Source organism: Ambystoma mexicanum, chromosome 1q (genome assembly GCF_040938575.1).
Source record: "Ambystoma mexicanum isolate Mex_15411 chromosome 1q, UKY_AmexF1_1, whole genome shotgun sequence".
Lineage (NCBI taxonomy): Eukaryota > Metazoa > Chordata > Amphibia > Caudata > Ambystomatidae > Ambystoma > Ambystoma mexicanum.
The window spans coordinates 485,433,795-485,455,032 of NC_090922.1; the positions used below are offsets into that span (position 1 = coordinate 485,433,795).

A 21,238-nucleotide genomic window follows, 5' to 3' on the forward strand; every position below is an offset into this window, starting at 1 on the left:
ACAACCTTCATGCGGCTCACGCGCGCATTACAGCTCGGGGGGGTCACTAAGTGGGGGCTCAAGACCACTTTTCGGACCTCAGGCGCGGAGCTCACACAGTGAGCGAGCTCATCCACGTGCACCCTGGTGGCCAATTTCTCCCATCTTTTAACATGAAATGACACTTTGTTAGATAGCTTTGTGTGTTGTCCGATTACTAATATAGTCATTTGTAAAGGAAGTTGAAATGATAGAAAGTATGTGAAATATGCAGAATGTATAGAAAGGAAATTGTATGTACATTTAATGCTTTAAATGCTATCATGGTTAAAATGTGGTTAAATACGTGGCAGTGGTTATAGAAATGATAGAATGAATGAAGATAATAACAGTTTGCACATTGCAGTTAATAATATGGCTAAATAAAAATTTGGAGAGCAAACAACTTTGTAAATGACCCTTGATCATAGCAGATGGGAGTAATGACAGTAAGCTTGTTTTACAGGTTACACAGGGTAAGTGGTAGTTACTCTGTTTATATGCATTCATACAAGAGATGTAAATGTAGCATACATGCCAATCCTCCCAATTTCGGCGGGAGACTCCCGATTTTTCTGTGAAAAATATTATTTTCCTGTTCTCCCGCTGAAAATAGACCTTTGCCCAATGCATTCTTATGACACAAATGTCTCCCGATTTTCCGGAGGAAATGTCCCTCCCCAGGTGGTTCGGAATGTTGGCATGTATGATGTACTGTGCAAAAAATATTCATACCTGTACTTTGTATTTATGCATGTGGATGTGCATGAATCTGCAAGTAGAAATGTTGAAGGGTTAATAGTAGTTGCTGTAGGTGCTGTGCAGTCACAGTGCAATTGTACTCAGTGATCAAAAGTACATCTAAAGTGCTCAATTGTGATGATGGAGTTAGATTTAGCGGTCTTGCATGTGATTGGTGGATGGTTGTGTGACTGCTTAACAGTATCCAATATGGGAATGGTGCAGAGACTGAAGTGGAAAGAGTAGAAGGGCTGCCCCAGTGTTACTTACGCGATCCGCGGACAGGACATGCCACACCTGGGGTTTCCGAGCATGAAATGGGAGTGGATTTTGAGGATTAGCCAATCAGGTGTTGAGGTTCTGCTTCATATTGAGAGAGGCTGTGTAGTGAAGATGGCGGCGGTGGGGAAAGTCAGGGGGTGGGTGGTTGGAGATATGTTTGTGAATGGTTTGGAGCAGTATGCTAAATCTAGGAATGTGGCTAACAATTTTGACGTAAAAGGAGTGGAGGTGGTGTGGAACACTATGCCCGATTTGAATTTGCAGTCAATTTTAGTTGTTTGTCAGGATATGACTAGGTTTAATAGTCCACATGTAGTTGTCCTACACTGTGGTGCTTTGCATTTGGGCTATGTCAGTGCCCCTACTTTGTTGCAAGATCTGGAAAACTTGGTTCAGGCATTCATGAAAGTACTTCCAAATGGCAAAGTAATTTTTTCTGGTTTGATACCTAGAGCAATATGGGACAATAGTTCTGTTTTTTGTCCTGAGGAAAATGTTGCTAGGTGCTTAATCAACTGAGGCATGTTTTCTTTTATGACTACAACTGGCATGTTCTTTTGCAACAATGACCACATTGACTCTGGTAATGTTGATTATTTTAAGGAAGATGGCATGTCGTTATCTTTTTTGGGAAATGCCATGCTGTTTGGAACCTAAGGGTTGCTTTGGAGAAGCAAATGTGAAGATTTTTTGAGGAAAATAAGGAAAAAAACACTAAAAGAATACAAAATAAAAGGTGTTTCTGAAGCATCTAAAAAAAACCCCAAAAAAAGGCTCTTTTCAGAGCCAACCTCAAAGGGTAAATGGGTCACACTATTTAAATTTTAATAACCTGCGCTCTGATTTTTCGATGTGTCCGCGGACACCCGCGATGTCCCAGGACACTTCGAACACCATGAAAGGGCTCAATCAATTCCAAAAAGTATGCAGATGGCCAGGGACATAGTGTGGGACATATGCAAGGGTGAACTTTCCCAGGAAAATACCTTGATTGCTGAAAAAAACACTTTTTAGGTGTTCGGGGGCCCGGACAGTGGTCGTTACGCTTAACGCGGGTGTGGTCACATGACGTTGAGGACACATTGGCGAATGGGACGGCTGTCCATAGGATACCAAATGCACGGAGTTGGGTCTATGCATGCGTGTGGGTGTTCTACGGACAGTGTTCCAGTCCCCGAACTAATTAAAAATGTGACACACATGCGGCGGACAGTTTCGGACAGGCACAATGTAGGGGCAAGGGTGTGCTACGCATGCGTGCGGGTGTTCTACGGACAGTGTTCAGGTCCCCAAAGAAAACAAATGTGCGTCACATCTTTGCAGACAGGCAGACGGGCTATGTGTTCTACGGACAGATTTGTTCTGGTTACGGACAATGCAAACAGGGGGAATGTTCTAAGGACACTTCATTTTGTATAGCTACGAACATGCTGATGTCTTTAGTGTTCTGCAGACACCTCCATTTTGACAACAGCCAATTCGAACAGGTATAGTGTCCTTGGGACACCCACATTTTGGTTAGCTGCAGACAGGCGGACATCTTGTGTGTCCTAAGGACACCTCCATTTTGATTGCCAACAATAAGCACAGGTATAGTGTCCTTAGGACACCCCCATTTCGGTTAATTGAGAACATACTGGACAGTCGCGCTGTCCGCGGACACACAAACTGCCTTTTTAAAAACAAAAAAACACAGGAATATACTAACAAGACACTTAGGGCCTCATTACGACCCAGGCGGTAAGGGTTTTACGGCGGCGTTAACAGCGCCGACCCTTACCGCCTGAGTACGAGGTCCCTTAGCGCCATGGCGGACTTAACACCTGCTTTTAGCTGGTGTTAAAATCCATGGCGCTAAGGGACCATGGAGTTAATTACGCCACCGTAATTTACGGTGGCGTAATTAACGCCTTCCCCACTCCCATTATGCCCTATGGGGCAAAAATGGGAATGGGGAAGGGTAAATGGGGATTGGGGACTTACCGCCCCGCCAAGGTCGGAATGGGGCGGTAAGTCCGCCAACCACCATGGCGTAAACGTAGTTTACGCCATGGTGGTAAAGTCACAGCCCAGGCGGTAACTTACCGCCTGGGTCGTAATGAGGCCCTTAATATTTTATTATTGTATAAAAGTAAAGAAATAATGTAAGAGAGGGGGAAGCGGAAACGGATACAAAACAGGGGAATTGGGGGTTTGGACATGATGGATGGTAGGGGAGGAAGGGAGTGAAGTCTCATAGTAAAGTTTTTCTTGCTGGGGAGTTTTTGGGGATAGTTGGGTGGGACATGGAGGGGATACAGGTACATGTGGGACAGTGATATCTACTTTTTTCTCTTATACAGTCCTCCACAAAGGTTTTTTAAAAAATGACATTTTTCATTAATGGATCCATTTTTAGCTCCATTTGTTTCAGAGGATCTTCTAATGTCTTTCTTGGTATATTATGTTTAATGTCTGTATGGTCTGTTAAAAAATGTGTTAAGTACACTTAAAGTAATGGTTATTTATTGGCTTATATAGAGAAGTGTAGTGTCTACCATTAGTATCACTGTCTTCACTCATTTCTTCTCGAGGAACATTTTGTTTCAGCAATTCCAACGTACTAGACATTTCTGTGTAAAAAAAAAAAAATAATAATAATACATATATTAGTTTTAGTGTACGTAATACAGAAAGTTTATAAATATATACAATAAATGTAGTGTACTGACTAGTTTCTTGCTAAGGTTTGCTGTTACTGCTGCGTAGGTGTCCTGTTGATTTGTGCTATGGAATTTCTGTGAGGTAATTCTGTTGGGAGGCATATTTATTGTATGTTGGTATATTCCACTATGTTGCATATGCTATGTAATTGGACTGTTACTGTCTTATATACCCAGTTTCACTTCTTATTTATTATTGAATGTAATGTATTTATGTGCTGCTTTTCGAACATGCTTAATGTTTTTTTGGATGATATATCAATGTAAGATACCCCCTGAGTTTTTGGATAGGCTTGATGTTGTCCGAGTCCGTCCGCGAACAGGCGCATAGTCCGCGGATATCAGACCCACTAGCGCAGGTAGGGGGTTCAGTATGTTCTGTGTTTTATGTATATAAACTAAGAGCATCCAAGTAAACATTTATCAAATTTACATTATCTATATATCTATATTCAGTGAAAAAACTTTGTTACAGGAACGTTATGGTTAAGTTGCGCTACTAAAAACCTATGAAATTCAGTAAAAAAACGTTGTTAAAGGGACGTTATGGTTCCAAATAAAACCGAAAAATCCCTGAAATTCACCAGTTATGGTAAGCTAAGTAACCATATCTCGTGCCAACACTGCGCACTGCTAAGACTAACACCCAGGACATCACTGATGACATCACATGTGCATTTACTTTTCATGAAAAGTCTGTACAGGGGATTCTTATTATAATGTTGACAAAAAAGGGTCAAGGTTCATTGGAATAAATATGAGCTACGTAGTGCATTAAGCAATGCATTGATATAAATGGCATTCTATTATGAAGTTCTTTCCAGTATGCTAAGCTACTCATGTAGAAATGTAGGCGTTTTGTGCAGCATACATGATGGAGGTGCAATATTCATAATCTTGCCTTGTTGAATAGTGAAATGATAAATGCTTTCTTATTAGAGTTTTGCGTACTGTGAAACATTTAATAACTACCTAATAAAACCCACTTAATACATAATTACATTATTGCAAACAAAACAAAAACAGACAACAACACATACAAATATGAACATATACAGGGAAAATGAAGTCAACAAAAAAACAGCAGTATTACCAGACAATCTTCATAACCTAACTGATTACCTTCATACACAGAAATAATTGCTCTGCTTGAAAGCTACTACTTCCCCGTGTATAACTATCACATAATGTGACTAGACCCGAAGGAAAGTAGTGTGAGTACAATGTATACAAATATGAGCATATCCAGGGAAAGTACAGTAATCAAAAAACAGCAGAACTATAAAAAAGTGTATATAACCTTACTGATCATCTTCATAAATAGAAAGCATTGCTGTCTTCCAAGTCTGTGCTTTCCCCTATGTATGTTTCATATGCTGTGAATGAACCCCAACTGAATTACTATAAGAATTTATTTGAAGTATAAGTCTATAAATATAGTACTTTTTGAATTTTTAGTTCCTGACTGTTACTGGCTACATATTTCAGTAAAGGAAAAAAGGAGCCAGACATGTGATGTCATCAATGACATTTGTGATGTCCTGGGTGTTAGTCTTAGCAGTGCACTATGGTGACGCGAGTTATGGTTGCTTAGCTTACCATAACTGGCGAATTTCAGGGGGTTTTCGGTTTTACTTGGAGCCATAACATCCCTTTAACAAAGTTTTTTTCACTGAATTTCATAGGTGTTTAGTAGTGTAACTTAACCATAACGTCCCTTTTGACTATGTTTATTTACTATATATATATATATATCAATTAATTCTATAATGCCAGCATTTGATTGTGAAACCAGGCTGATATTGGGAATAATATGCAATTATGCAGTAAGCAGGTTTTATATTTATTTTTATTTTTACATCATTTTCAATATATTCTAAGTATTGTGAAAAAAGTAAAGGAAACCTGTGTATGCAAAACAAACGGCCTTGTGAAGTAGTTGTGATGTTCTTAGTAAAGTATTAGTTATAATGCACTATGCATGGAAACTCACACATTCCAAAATGGCCACCAGCATTTGACATAGAATGCTTAAGGGGTATTTCAAGAGTGGAAATAGAATGACCAAAAATATGCAGGGCGGAATCATAGAGACCGAGCCCTTTTGTACTTAAAAGCAGTCTGCAACCTCATTTTGTTGTATATGTGAGCAAGCAATGGGAGCGTTGCGAAACGCGTCATGAGTTTAAATGCCTTGAATAAAACTGGATATGGCATGAAAACTTTTGGTTAATGGTGAATTGATTTACTTTTGGAGATTTATGCTGGCGTCCTAAACCGTGAAGAGTGCTGTCCCCGTGTGGAGAAGTGTAATTACTTTTTCCTTTCTACAATATATATATATAATATATATATATATATATATAAAAAAGGTAGCAGGCGCCCCTCTCTCTCAGGTATAACAGCCCCCTGGCATCAGTGGGGCTAAAGTCCTTCACACTGGCCCCAAGGGCCTTAAAACTCCATCAGAAACATACATGGAGTCAGTCCTGGCGCCTTTGGCGCCAGGCTCATTACAGGAATAAAGCAACACCAGTTTTGGACCTTAATCCAACATGGAGGCCTATTACACAGCTCAGTTCTTTAGAACCAAGCCATGCGGTCTAGTGTTTTGGGTGTGGCTAGGCCTGGAACTACTTGGCCTGGGCTATTTAAACCACATCCAAACAGTAGAACACACTTCACGTTGTTCTGCACTCCTGCAGTGTAACGCTCACCGTTTCCAGATCCTGCTCTTCTGCTTCACCAGCAGCCAGATCCTGAAGCCCTAGATCCGGATTCCATTAATACCTGGAAGAACAAGAACAGTATTAGCGAGCAAGAACACTTACCTGTGAAGTAACCAGTCTTGAATTCATCCTGCGATTTGCCACCCTCGCCCATCTCCAGAGTTCGCCGCAACCTGCAAAGATAAAGAAACAAGGACAGCATTAATAACAATTCTTACCTGGGCAAGCAGCGAGTCCTGGCAGCACCCTGCGCTTCTCTTACCTCGCCCATCTCTGGGTTTCACTGCAACCTGCAAAGGAGAAGGAACAAGGTCAGCATTAACAAAGCACTTAACTGGGCAAGCAGCGCTTCGATCGCTCATCACTCCGGAACATCACTGCAACCTGTACAAAGAAGGGAAGAGAACACAGGTAAGCAATTAACACCAATAAACAGCGCAGCGATCTGCATCAATAACTCGCCGTGGTCTTCGCCATCAGCGCGACAACTCTGAGATCGCAACCATCCCTGTGAAAACAGAGAGACATTGTTAGGGAACAGCGCAGTGGAGCAAGACGCTGAGAAGACAGAGAAAATGGAGGGAAAGAAAGGGACACAATAAAGATGGAAAATACATTATAACTCACCTGAAAGACAGCAAGCAGAGTCAGTCACAGCTGGTCTGGATCCGACATAAGGGCACACGGACCAGTGAAGCTACTAGGTCCACGGAACGCCCACACCAACCACGCGCCCCTGCACAGAGACGCAGGACGGAGAGTTCAACACACAAATACCTAAGGTGAGCAATAACCCAAAGGAGGGGATTTGGACCAGAGGGAGGTGGTGTCAGGCTGAGATCCTGGTGTCTGCAGAAGCTGCTGAGCCCCCGACAATCCACCCAAAATGTGGCACTCTGAGCTGATACTATAAACTGCTCAGTTTACCTCACTTCCAGGGGAAAGGGGGAAGGGACAAATTAACAAACACCAGGCTGGAAGCTAAGACTAGCTGGTTCTTCACCTGTGGTAAAACATAAACATATAATACACCTTGTTATTCATGAGGCACTATACTAACCTTAAGTATCAATATCCTTTACCAAATAAAGTAAAAACCATGCTTGGAACTTCTCTACAATATGCCCAGAGAAGTGATAAGCTGACTAGACTTCCTTACTAGTTGACTTGAATCTCAACGATCATTCAGCCTTCTTAGTAGGTCCATGAATGTGAAATTAACTTTGCAGGTAATCTTCTTTAAACTCAAGAAGCTTGAACAAAGTCTTAAGTTCATTAAAAGTAAATGGAAGTTCTAGTGTTTCTGGAAAGTATTTATATTTCTTCTTATAAATTTCTTTTTAGAGTGTTTTTACTTAAATTACAGTTCTTGAAACTTGCGTCAAAAATCTCACGAAGAAATCTCTTGAACTCGCATAGGGATCCAAACTGAGTGAAGATCGTTGAAGCGCTGTAGATTAAACCACAGAAAAAATCCACACGCGATTAAACGAAAACACGCACACGCGCTGAAGTTCAACCGCGGGTAAAAATCCACACGCGCTTAGTCCAAGATGCGAGCACACGCGCTGACGACAAACCGCGGGTAAAAATCCACACGCGCTTAGTCCAATATGCGAGCACACGCGCTGACGACAAACCGCGGGTAAAAATCCACACGCGCTTAATCCAATATGCGAGCACACGCGCTGACGACAAACCGCGGGTAAAAATCCACACGCGCTTAATCCAATATGCGAGCACACGCGCTGACGACAAACCGCGGGTAAAAATCCACACGCGCTTAATCCAATATGCGAGCACACGCGCTGACGACAAACCGCGGGTAAAAATCCACACGCGCTTAATCCAATATGCGAGCACACGCACTGACGACAAACCGCGGGTAAAAATCCACACGCGCTTAATCCAATATGCGAGCACACGCGCTGAAGTTCAACCGCGGGTAAAAAACACACGCACAAGAGTATCACGCGACACCAAAGAGCTCGCGCTAGATACTCAAGCGAAGTCTCTCATGCGCAGGCTTCTGTTAACGGAAAAACCACGCGCTTGATAGAAAACGTAGCGTAACAAAGCCAAACATGCGACAGCAATAAAGTTCTTAGTAAATATTTTTCATATGAACTTGAAAATCAGATTAAATCTTCTACAATGACATTATAGAAAGAGTCTTGAGTTTTAAAAGGACTTATCTTGTGGAGAGTCTTTGAAACCTTTCTTTTTTCTTGGATAACTCGAAATCTTCTTACTCCTGTTCAGTGCCAAAATGAATCTCCGCAAGATTCCTGTTTGCTTTTCCAAATAAGCCGCTCGACCGCTTGAAACTTGAAACCCCTGAACAAGTTAAGCAGGAGCAGCTTAATATGCGACCTCTCAGCTGGGCAAAGACGATGAAAGGCAGTTTAGAATGTTCATTGTCTTCCCTATAAACAATCACCAGCCAATCAGAACTTAGACTGAGGACCTCCATCTTGGCTTGGGGCATTCTCCATAGACTGCAATGAATGTTAAGGGCAAAATTGGCTGTTTTAAAATTAAACTCATAATAACTTCCAAAAACCTTTCTATACTAATTTTCCCCAGACCTAAAGTCTCAGATTATGTCACTGTATCCTAACAGTACCTGACAGTACCCCCCTTCTAACGCCCAGTCCCTGGGCCTTTTTTCAATGGAAATTTCTTATGGAATTTTTTAACCAAATGAGGAGCATGTACATCACTTGCTTTCTCCCAAGTGCGTTCTTCAGGACCAAAACCCTCCCAATCAAGGAGATACTGTAGCTTTCCTCTCACTATTCTAGAGTCCAGAATTTTCTTAACTACAAATTCTTCTGAATCATCTTCCTCAAATACAACTGGTGAAGGAGTAGGTGTCAATCTAGTTCCTTTAACCACTGGTTTCAACAAGCTAACATGAAAAGTTGGATGAGTTTTCATATGTCTTGGTAATCTAAGGCGAACAGCCACTGGATTTATCACCCTTTCAACCACAAACGGCCCTACAAAACGAGGGCAAAACTTATTTCTTCCCTTAATTCTCAAAAATTTGGTTGATAACCATACCAAATCTCCCTCCCTATACTGGGGACTAGTCTTTCTTTTAAGGTCCGCAAATCTTTTATATTTCTGTTTACTCTCCACCAACACCCCTTTTGCCTTCTCCAAATTTCTTTTCATGATCTCTAGTCTCTTTTCCACTTCCGGGTTTTCAGCATCATAATCGATCTCTATACTAAGAAAACGAGGATGAAAACCTCGTCCCAAATAAAATGGAGACATTGAGGTGGCATCCTTACTACAGTTGTTATATGCAAATTCTGCCACCCACAACATATCTACCCACTCTTCCCCTGTCTGTAGATAACCTCTCAAATATTTCTCCAACTCCTGATTTATCCTTTCCACTTGCCCATTGGTTTCGGGATGGTAACCGGATGATAGGCATACCTCAACTCCCAATCTCTTACAGAAAGCCCTCCAAAATTTAGAAATAAATTGAGACCCTCTGTCTGAGATGACCTGACTGGGAATTCCATGCAGTTTAACTACTTCTTGTAAGAAACTGTGAGCTAAACTATCAGCGGTAACCTCTCCCTTCATTGGAATGAAATGTGCTTCTTTAGTGAGTAAATCCACTACAACCAATACTGATGTACACCCCTAATCTAGTGGTAGATCCGTGATGAAATCTAAAGACACTGAATACCAAGGCCGCGGTGGAACGGGCAACGGTTCCAGTAACCCAGAAGGCTTTCCGATGAGGTTCTTAGATTTAGCACAAACTTCACAGGTCTTAACAAAATTAAGAGTATCTTGTCGAATTTTCTCCCACCAAAAATGTCTTCTGACCAACTCAAGTGTTTTTCGATATCCTGGATGTCCTGCCAGAACTGAATCGTGACATTCCTTCAAAATCTTTTCTCTAAGTTCAATAGATGGTAAATAGAGTCTGTCGTCCAGATAAGGTAAACCATCTTTAATCTTGCGAGCTGGATCCAAACAAACCCAATGTTCAAGTTGTCTCTCAGATATGGATTCTCGTACTTGTTTAAAGATTTCGTTTTCTTTCTCAATTCCAGCAAGAACAAAACGTTCTGGAGCGATCAGAGGAAGTGATTCACAAACCGACTTAACTTCACTTTCTGGAAATTGTCGTGACAGAGCATCTGCTTTTTTATTTTGATTTCCTGGCTTAAAAGTAACTATAAAATCATAATCTGCAAAAAATAAAGACCACCTTAGTTGTCGAGGTGTCAGAGTTCTTGCTGTCTTCAAAAAGAGTAAGTTTCGGTGATCGGTTAATACTGTCACAGTGTGACGTGCTCCTTTTAAAAAATGTCGCCATTCTTCAAATGCTGCTTTGATAGCAAGATGCTCGCGATCTGAAATGGTATAATTTTCTTCCGCTGGTGAGAACCTCTGAGAAAAGTAGGCCACAGGATGCAATTGTCCAGTAACATTATGCCTCTGCGACAACACTGCTCCCATTGCCACATTGGAAGCATCAGCCTCTACAAAAAATGGCTTGGAAGTATCAGGATGAATTAAGATAGGAGTAGTTATGAATTTCTCCTTCAATACTTTAAAAGCCTCATTAGCCTTAACGTCCCAAACAAAAGGAACTCCTTTCTTCAAAAGTCGAGTAATTGGAGTCACCAAACTGGAGAAGCCTTCAATGAATCTTCGGTAAAAGTTGGCAAATCCCAAAAAACTCTGGATCTCCTTCACCTTCGTTGGAATAGGCCAATCACGAACCGCTTCCACCTTTTTCGGATTCATTTCCAGACCACTAGGAGTGATCACAAAACCTAAAAATTCCACCGAATTCGTATGGAACTGACTCTTCTCCAATTTAGCGTAAAGATTATTCTCTCTCAATTTTCTCAAGACCTGTCGAACGTGAATTTTGTGTTTCTCCAAACTTTGGGAAAAAATCAAAATATCGTCAATATAAACAATAACAAAAATATCAAGAAATTCCCGAAGAACCTCATCGATAAAAAATTGAAAAGCCGCTGGGGCATTGCAAAGACCGAATGGCATCACTTGGTACTCGTACAGGCCAAATCTGGTCTTAAATGCCGTCTTCCACTCATCCCCCTCTTGAACTCGTACCAGATGATAAGCCCCCCTTAAATCCAATTTAGAAAAAATGGTGGCACCTTGAATTTGATTTAACATCTCAGAGATGAGAGGGAGCGGATACCTATTTTTTACTGTCATTCTATTTACCGCCCTATAATCTATACAAGTTCTGAGGGAACCGTCAGATTTTGGCACAAAAAACAATGGTGAGGCAGCCGGCGATTGAGAGTGCCGAATAAAACCCTTAGCCAAATTTTCCTTTAAGTATTCTTTCAAATAGTCATTCTCTTTTTCTGTCAGGGCATAAACCCTACTGCTAGGTAAAATAGCTCCAGGCTCCAAATCTATCCTGCAGTCAAACAGTCTATGAGGAGGCAACTCTCCAGCTTCCTTTTCATCAAATACATCCCAAAAATCTTGATAACAAGTAGGAAGTTCACCCACTACTGCTCCAACATCAAAACCTATTGCCCCTCTTTCTGCAAGTGAAAACGAAACAGAATTCACAAATCTTTCTTCCTCTCCATGACTTTTCCCTAAGAAACAATGTTCCTTACAAAAATTTGATTCTAGGGATACAATTCTTGCACTCCAATCAATTCTAGGATTATGCAGAGTAAGCCAGGGCATACCCAAGATTATTTTCAAGATTGGAGCATCAATTAATTTAAAAGAGATAGTTTCCTTATGACCTCCAGTTAACTCCATCTCAAGTACCTCTGTATTATGAGTGATTGGACCTGAAGAAAGAGATGTACCATCAACTGCCCTTACCTGCTCAACTTCTTTCTTAGCCACTAAAGGAACACCTAAACTCTTTGCCAATCCTCTGTCCATAAAATTTCCTGTAGCCCCTGAATCAATAATAATTGGCCCAGAACCTAAGATTTTCTTTTCAAACATTAAGGATACGTTCACAGTTATATGAGGAACAGCTGTCTGTATCGTGTTAGCAACTTGTTGTACTCTGCCTGAAGAGTTGAAGATCTTCTTGGAGGTAAAAGGACAGTTTTCAAGGAAATGACCACTCCTACCGCAGTATAGGCACAAATTATTCTCCCTTCTTCTTGTCTTCTCTTCCTTTGACAACGGACCTCTCACCCGACTCTGCAGCTCATTTCCCTTTGACTTAACTTCCCTGTTCCCCACCTCAACCTTAGATCTCTCTACTCTTCCTGGAAACCTAACTTCCCCCTGAGAACGTCTACGCTCTAAACGTCTTTCGGTTAAACGAAAATCTAACCGAACCACCAAATCAATTAGAGCATCTAAAGTAGTTGGTCGTTCCAAAACACCAGCCAAAGCATCTTTCAATTCATCTTTTAAGCCCCGATAAAATAAGGAAGCCCTCTTCTCCTCTGGCCATCTACTCTCTAAAATTAAAGTTCTAAATTGAGTGATATAAGAAATCAACTCCTTTCCTCCCTGACGCAACTCCAGTAGTTCTCCATCTACCTCTAGAGATACCTGTCTCTTATCAAACATCTTTTTAAAATCGGCCTGGAACAGGGAATAATTATTCAAAGCCAAACTCTTTTGACTCACCAAGAGACTTCCCCACGCAGATGCTTCTCCTGATAAATAAGATAATGTAAATGTGACCTTGGAAGCATCCATTGAAAATAACTCGGGACGACTTAAGAAATGTAATTCACACTGAGTCTGAAAAATTTGAAACTTTCTCGGATCTCCCAAAAAACGCTCAGGAGCAGCCAAAGGAACAGGCATAACTAAAGTTCCTAAACCACCCACCACTTCCCTTGAAAGTCTAGGTTCTTGTTCTTCCCCTACTCTCACTAGCTCAGGTGGGTTTCCTGCACCTTCCGAAACTTCCTTTTCTTGTATTTGTGTTACCTTTAAATTTAACTCATCTATTCTTTTATTAAGATTTGAGTATTCTCGATGAGCCACCCGTAACTCTTGTCTAATTTCCCTAACCATTTCTCCCAACGCCTCCATGGCTGTCTCGTCGGGGTTCATACAGCTTGGGCAGACTTTTTCTTTTTTATTGGCCTTTCATTCTGTCAGGCTGAGATCCTGGTGTCTGCAGAAGCTGCTGAGCCCCCGACAATCCACCCAAAATGTGGCACTCTGAGCTGATACTATAAACTGCTCAGTTTACCTCACTTCCAGGGGAAAGGGGGAAGGGACAAATTAACAAACACCAGGCTGGAAGCTAAGACTAGCTGGTTCTTCACCAGTGGTAAAACATAAACATATAATACACCTTGTTAATCATGAGGCACTATACTAACCTTAAGTATCAATATCCTTTACCAAATAAAGTAAAAACCATACCTGGAACTTCTCTACAATATGCCCAGAGAAGTGATAAGCTGACTAGACTTCCTTACTAGTTGACTTGAATCTCAACGATCATTCAGCCTTCTTAGTAGGTCCATGAATGTGAAATTAACTTTGCAGGTAATCTTCTTTAAACTCAAGAAGCTTGAACAAAGTCTTAAGTTCATTAAAAGTAAATGGAAGTTCTAGTGTTCCTGGAAAGTATTTATATTTCTTCTTATAAATTTCTTTTTAGAGTGTTTTTACTTAAATTACAGTTCTTGAAACTTGCGTCAAAAATCTCACGTAGAAATCTCTTGAACTCGCATAGGGATCCAAACTGAGTGAAGATCGTTGAAGCGCTGTAGATTAAACCACAGAAAAAATCCACACGCGATTAAACGAAAACACGCACACGCGCTGAAGTTCAACCGCGGGTAAAAATCCACACGCGCTTAGTCCAAGATGCGAGCACACGCGCTGACGACAAACCGCGGGTAAAAATCCACACGCGCTTAGTCCAATATGCGAGCACACGCGCTGACGACAAACCGCGGGTAAAAATCCACACGCGCTTAATCCAATATGCGAGCACACGCGCTGACGACAAACCGCGGGTAAAAATCCACACGCGCTTAATCCAATATGCGAGCACACGCGCTGACGACAAACCGCGGGTAAAAATCCACACGCGCTTAATCCAATATGCGAGCACACGCGCTGACGACAAACCGCGGGTAAAAATCCACACGTGCTTAATCCAATATGCGAGCACACGCGCTGACGACAAACCGCGGGTAAAAATCCACACGCGCTTAATCCAATATGCGAGCACACGCGCTGAAGTTCAACCGCGGGTAAAAAACACACGCACAAGAGTATCACGCGACACCAAAGAGCTCGCGCTAGATACTCAAGCGAAGTCTCTCATGCGCAGGCTTCTGTTAACGGAAAAACCACGCGCTTGATAGAAAACGTAGCGTAACAAAGCCAAACATGGGACAGCAATAAAGTTCTTAGTAAATATTTTTCATATGAACTTGAAAATCAGATTAAATCTTCTACAATGACATTATAGAAAGAGTCTTGAGTTTTAAAAGGACTTATCTTGTGGAGAGTCTTTGAAACCTTTCTTTTTTCTTGGATAACTCGAAATCTTCTTACTCCTGTTCAGTGCCAAAATGAATCTCCGCAAGATTCCTGTTTGCTTTTCCAAATAAGCCGCTCGACCGCTTGAAACTTGAAACCCCTGAACAAGTTAAGCAGGAGCAGCTTAATATGCGACCTCTCAGCTGGGCAAAGACGATGAAAGGCAGTTTAGAATGTTCATTGTCTTCCCTATAAACAATCACCAGCCAATCAGAACTTAGACTGAGGACCTCCATCTTGGCTTGGGGCATTCTCCATAGACTGCAATGAATGTTAAGGGCAAAATTGGCTGTTTTAAAATTAAACTCATAATAACTTCCAAAAACCTTTCTATACTAATTTTCCCCAGACCTAAAGTCTCAGATTATGTCACTGTATCCTAACAGTACCTGACAGGTGGGAGTCCACCCATCACAGAATCAGTATCTTAACCCTCCATTCTCCTGTTATAGGCGCTACCCAATGTCTGGCACATAACCAAGCAGAGAGGGGTCCGGGATAGCGCTTAGACCTCCTTCCAGTATCGTGTGGCGCCCCCGTGGATACCAGATGAGCGTAACAGTACCAGATCTATACTTTTTTCAAGACATAGAATGCATTTTCTATGCCTCTCAAACACCTACCCCACAACTGTTTGTGTTAGTATCTGCGTACACGTGCCATGTCGCAAACGTTGCGTACTAAAGTGAGCCTTGCATTTCCCATCTTCTTACTGCACTCCCTGAACTGAACCTCTGTTCACGTCCACACCCCTCCAAACACAAATGATGTCTTATCTGTGCAATTCCCCTTATAATGTATTGCCTACAAGTACGTATAGATACAACAATATACTCAAACAAGGCAACATTCTCACACCTACTTCTAACCAGTGCCTACACTGTTACAGCCAAGGGCTGTACCCATACACACAAACCAGTATGGGTTTTACAGGCACAAGACATCATGGCACTCAGACTGCAAATATCCTCATATTGTCTCCAATGCACTACCCATCCCCAATAGAGTCTGCCTGTACTCAACAAAAAATAAGTTTCCTCCACAACTGCCCACCAATTAACTATCTGTGAGTACCTCCATACAAATTCCTTCCATCTGCCAATGTGTACCTGCCCTCCCTAAAGCAAGGCTGTGGCCAATCCCTAGGCTCTTGGGTACATAGGCGAATGTGTACCTACCCTCCCTAAAGCAAGGCTGTGGCCAATCCCTAGGCTCTTGAGTACATTGGCGGAAGCCTACGGCCTCTGCCCATGCACCCAGTTGCCGAGTTTTACTACACACCGACTGGAAACCAATAAAGTCATGCATGGTAACATTTTGCACGGTACTTTGCTGCCTACAACTACGTATAGATACAACAGACTCAAACAAAGCAACATTCCCACACCTACTTCCAACCAGTGCCCACACTGTGACAGCCAAGGACCGTACCCATTCACACAAGCCAGTATGGGTGTTACAGGCAAAAGACAACTTGGCGGTCTGACTGCAATCATCCTCATATTTTCTCCAATGCACTCCCCATCCGCAATAGTCTGCCTGCACTCACCGAAAAATGATGGTCACCTCCACAACTGCCCACCAACTAACTATGTGCGAGTACCTCCAAACAAATTCCTTCCATCTGCCAATGTCAAACTGCCCTCCCTAAAGCAAGGCTATGGCCAAGCCCTAGCCTCTTGGGTACATAGGTGGAGGGAGGCCTATGGCCTCCGCCCATGCACCCGATTGCCTAGTTCTACTACAAACCCACTGGAAGGCATTACAGGCCTGCATGCTAACCTTTCCAACAGTGCTTGCCTGCCTACACATCCGTATATGTACAGTAAAGGAGCAAACCAAAACATAATTCGCACACCTATTTTCAACCACTGGCCACACTGTTATGGCCATAGGCCATTGCCATGCACACAAGGCAGTAGGGCCTTTGGAGGCACAACACAACATAGTACACAGACTGCTAATATCCTCATATTATCTCCAAGGCACTCCCCATTCCCTATACAGTCTGCCTACAGTGACCTACATATCATACGCACTAAGAGCCAAAATTGAACTACTCCAAATAAAAATCACATCCAAAAAACAATCACTAGCCAACAAACCTGCCCTCCTTAACCTAAATCGACCACATCAGGAATTCACCAGCGCCCCATTCCATTTCACACCAGTATCCCAAAATGTAGTGTTTGACACCATCGCCAAACTTAAAGCCTCCAACTGCAAAGGCGATTCTGTCCCCGCATCAGTAGTCGAATCCTGCGCTCACACCCTCACCCCCATTATCACCAACTTCGTCAACGCTTCCTTCAATACTAACCTAGTACCAGCTAGCATTAAAGAAGCCTGGGTCACCCCTCTCCTGAAAAAACCTACCCTAGACCCCACTGTGCCCACTAATTACAGGCCAATAACAACTGTCCCATTTCTCCTCAAAATATTGGATAAATTAGCATACAACCAAGTCCAAACTCACCTCGAACAAAACCACCTCCTTGGCACGAGGCAATCAGGCTTCCGCCCCAACCATAGCACAGAAACGGCGCTCCTTGACTTAAAAATCCAGATGGATACCATCAGAGACTCAGGGAAACTCTGCATCCTCGTCCTACTCGATCTCTCCGCAGCGTTTGATTTAGTAGACCATAATAAACTGTGCGCCACACTAGCGAAAGACTTCAACTTCTCCACCGAAGCTACTACCTGGATCAAATCCTTTCTTGCTGACCGCACCTCCAGGGTCGCCATAGGTAAACAAGCCGCCAACCCCATCATAGTACCCATTGGTGTCCCCCAAGGTTCCTGTCTCTCACCAACATTATACAATGCATACACTAAACTTCTCTTCTCAGCGCTAGACGACATGGGTGTCATCTACACCAACTTTGCAGATGACACCCAGATCCTCATCCCTTTATCGGGAGACTACACTCAAGACACCGACACTATCAACAAAATATATGCCATAATCCAAAATTGGATGGCACTAAATAGCCTCTGTCTCAATGATGAGAAGACTGAGGTTCTCATTGTGGGCTCCCAATCCAAAATAGAAGCATTACATCCTGATTACTCATCCATCAACATTGATGGCACAAACATATCAGTACTCAAACAAGTGAAAACACTAGGTGTCTACCTTGATGCCAACCTCACCATGACCAAGCACATCAACGCCCTCTCTTCCTCTACATCCTACACCGCAAAACTTATTGCTCTCAGTCGCCAATTCTTGACACCCACCAACTGTATCACGCTGGCAAGAGCTTTAATCTTATCCAGGCTCGACTACTGCAACGTACTCTACCTGGGTACCTCAAAAGCCAATCTAAACAAACTACAGCTTATCCAAAATAAAGCCCTTTGGGCGGCCCTTGGAATAAGGAAGTCAGATCATATCTCAAATATTAGAAGAAACCATCACTGGCTCCCCATCAAAGCCAGGGTTACATTCAAAGCTCTGTGCGTCACATTCAAATGCATCCACTCATGTGTCCCCATCTACCTCAACCACGCCATCACCAGAAAAGTATCTAAGAGGCCCCTCAGATCTAACAGTCAATTACTCCTAGCTATCCCCCGCTACAAGACAACCAAGGCAGGAGGCAGTAGTTTCCAATACCTCGCACCCACATATTGGAACACTCTTCCCCTCCCCATCAAAAATGAGCAAACATTCTCAGGTTTCAAGAAATCCCTGAAAACGTGGCTATTTAACCAAGACTAAAAAATCCCCCTCCATGCTTCAGGAAATATCATTGTACTGAAACCCTGCATTTAATGTCTTTGTGTATGATTATTTGTATTCACATGCACTGCGCCCGATTGGCAAAGTCCAAGAAATGTTTTAACCAAGCTGTCTGTAACATCGCCGTGGTACCCAAGGGTTTGGGCGAGTAATAAATGCAATAAATAAATAAATAAATAAATAAATAAAATACTTCCCTGTGCAACTACCCACCAATCCAGTGTATGTCAATAGCTGCGGGAGTGGTGCATATTGCGCCAGTGTGCTGCCAAACCATCCTTCTTTTTCCCCATGTTATGCACTCCCTTGCAGCAATGGTGTAAGCAAACTCGCCCGCCTACCTAATCGCAAAGTGCCACATTGCTCTCGCATACATTCAGCCCTTACATTAGGGTGGTTGTACCCAAGCCGTACGCGCTTTGCACATGGCATGGCCATGCAGTGAAAAGCCTACGCCTTACCCAGACCTGCAGCTATCCAAGTAAAAGAAGCAGGTTAATATTTCCTTACAAATTCACTGCAAAAAAACAACTCAAATGCACAACCTCAACATAACCACCGGCGGCCGTGGCCTACAGCACAAAACATTGGCAATTTCTTCGCTTCCCCCTCTTTCACCAGCCAATCCTGTAAAGCATGGCAATATCTTCTCTTCCCCCTAATTTCACCCAGCCAATCCTGTAAAGCAGCCTTTCCAACACCTTTCGGCGCACCACTATCCTCCAATACACCATTGCGGCATCTCCCAAAAATGTTGACACACAGCACGCTTCCCTCCAGCCAACAACTGTCTGTGTCTACTGTTCGCCGACAGCACAGTGTACCGCGACCCAATCAGACATTGATCTGCGGAGCGTACAGGGAAATGGGTCTGCGGAGCGGACCCAGATATTACACATTTCTTGGACGTACATTTCAGTGTTTTGCAAAAGATCTACCAGTCCAGTTTCCACCAAACACACAAAAGCACGCTTTCTGGCACAAGCCCCCGCTCCTGGCACACATTTGGTGAAAATCCGTCCAGCCGTTCGACCTGTAGCCGTGCGCAGTTTTTCCCCATTCAGTCTATGGGGGAAAAAAAATGTGGGCCTCCTCATCCCCGCACGAAACCTCGCCCAACTTGGTGACAAAATTCAGAGCTGCCCATATACTTTTTTTTGCAAAGTTTGATGAGGATTCGTCCAGGGAGAGCGAAGTTATAAGCTTCTGAAAAAGTGCTCTTCCTATGTGTTTAGCAACTTAACCATAACTACACGGCCGCTACCGCGGGCTGTGTAATAAGCAGTCTATACAACCATGATATTATTGTCAATCACTTGATTCTGTAGCTTTTTTTGTTGCATGCAAATGATGCATCAGAGACGAATTCTGCATTGCATATCACATGGTTTACAACAGGGAAAAATATTGCGCAACAGTGATGCTGAACATGCTGCTGAAGATATGTGGAAGCCCAGAATCGCTAGATTTCTTTACGTTAGCTCTTGAAAAGACTATTTTCCATCCCCAAGTGCGCGTATATCATACTTATTTTGCGTTCTTGACTTACCAGAAATTGAAACATCTGTATTATGAAAACATAGCCTGGACAGAATAGATATTTAAGACTAACGGAATGCATTTTATATTCCAGGCAACACTCTCTCCTGTGTGCAGTGCGTCAGCTTAGTCGACTCAGCCTGTACTGGATCTTCAGTTACCTGCCCAGCATTGTCAGATGCCTGCGTTTCCAGATATACTTTAACCACAACAAGTCGTAAGTAAAGAATAGCAGTCAGCAGGCATCCAGAGTAAACGTTGCCACCCCAATCATAAACAATAGAATATCCAGATATGTTTCCAGAGATTTTCTTTTCTGGCAGATAGAGGAAGCACGGGAGTCAGCTTTTTGGCAGGTTACTATTTGCTAGTGTTTGTCATAGTGGTCTCCTAGGGCGAGACAGCAGTTGCATATTTGATTGTGCCAAGTTGTGATTTGAATAAATGTGTTTTTAGTCTTGTTTTAAAGCTATGCCACTTTTCCATTTGAGAGACGGGAGCAATTTGTTTCAAAGCCAGGGTCCCAAATAGGTATGGCCCATGTCTCCCATTGTTGATTTCCCCAACATGTCACTGCGATGGACTTTATTCTCATGTAATGCGGGACATTCGCAGGATAATAAGTGTTGTCTTTTCCTTGTGTGCCTCAGAAAGCTCTGTTCATTAAGCTGTGGGGGCGTGGCTAGGCAGCACGCCATGCAGCTGTTTCCCGTGAACTCTGCTGTAAGGGGCACAAGTCAAGAAATTTCTGCACAATCTTGCTACAGGGCAAAGAGGAGGAAGTGCTAATGATTTTGGAGGACTTTGCGACCTAGAACCCTTATATGGAGCACCTTCTCAGGTGGCGAACCCAGGCGGCAAAGGAAAGGAAAATGGCGGTGCGCACCAACTGGTGAAGCTGGTGAGAGGAGTTGCCCCAGGCGGCGCCGCGCTGACACGGGGACCCCCCGGCCCAATTC

General features: G+C 42.8%; 1 protein-coding gene across 1 annotated transcript in view; it reads left to right on the plus strand.

Annotated features, from left to right (window-relative positions):
- Positions 1 to 21,238, plus strand: part of LOC138529247 (phospholipase A2 inhibitor and Ly6/PLAUR domain-containing protein-like) — a 1,133,868-nt gene that overhangs the window by 498,020 nt on the left and 614,610 nt on the right. Inside the window, exon 3 of the mRNA XM_069640822.1 lies at positions 20,374 to 20,496. Coding sequence (XP_069496923.1) covers positions 20,374 to 20,496 — 123 coding nt within the window. The remainder of the gene's footprint in view (positions 1 to 20,373; positions 20,497 to 21,238) is intronic.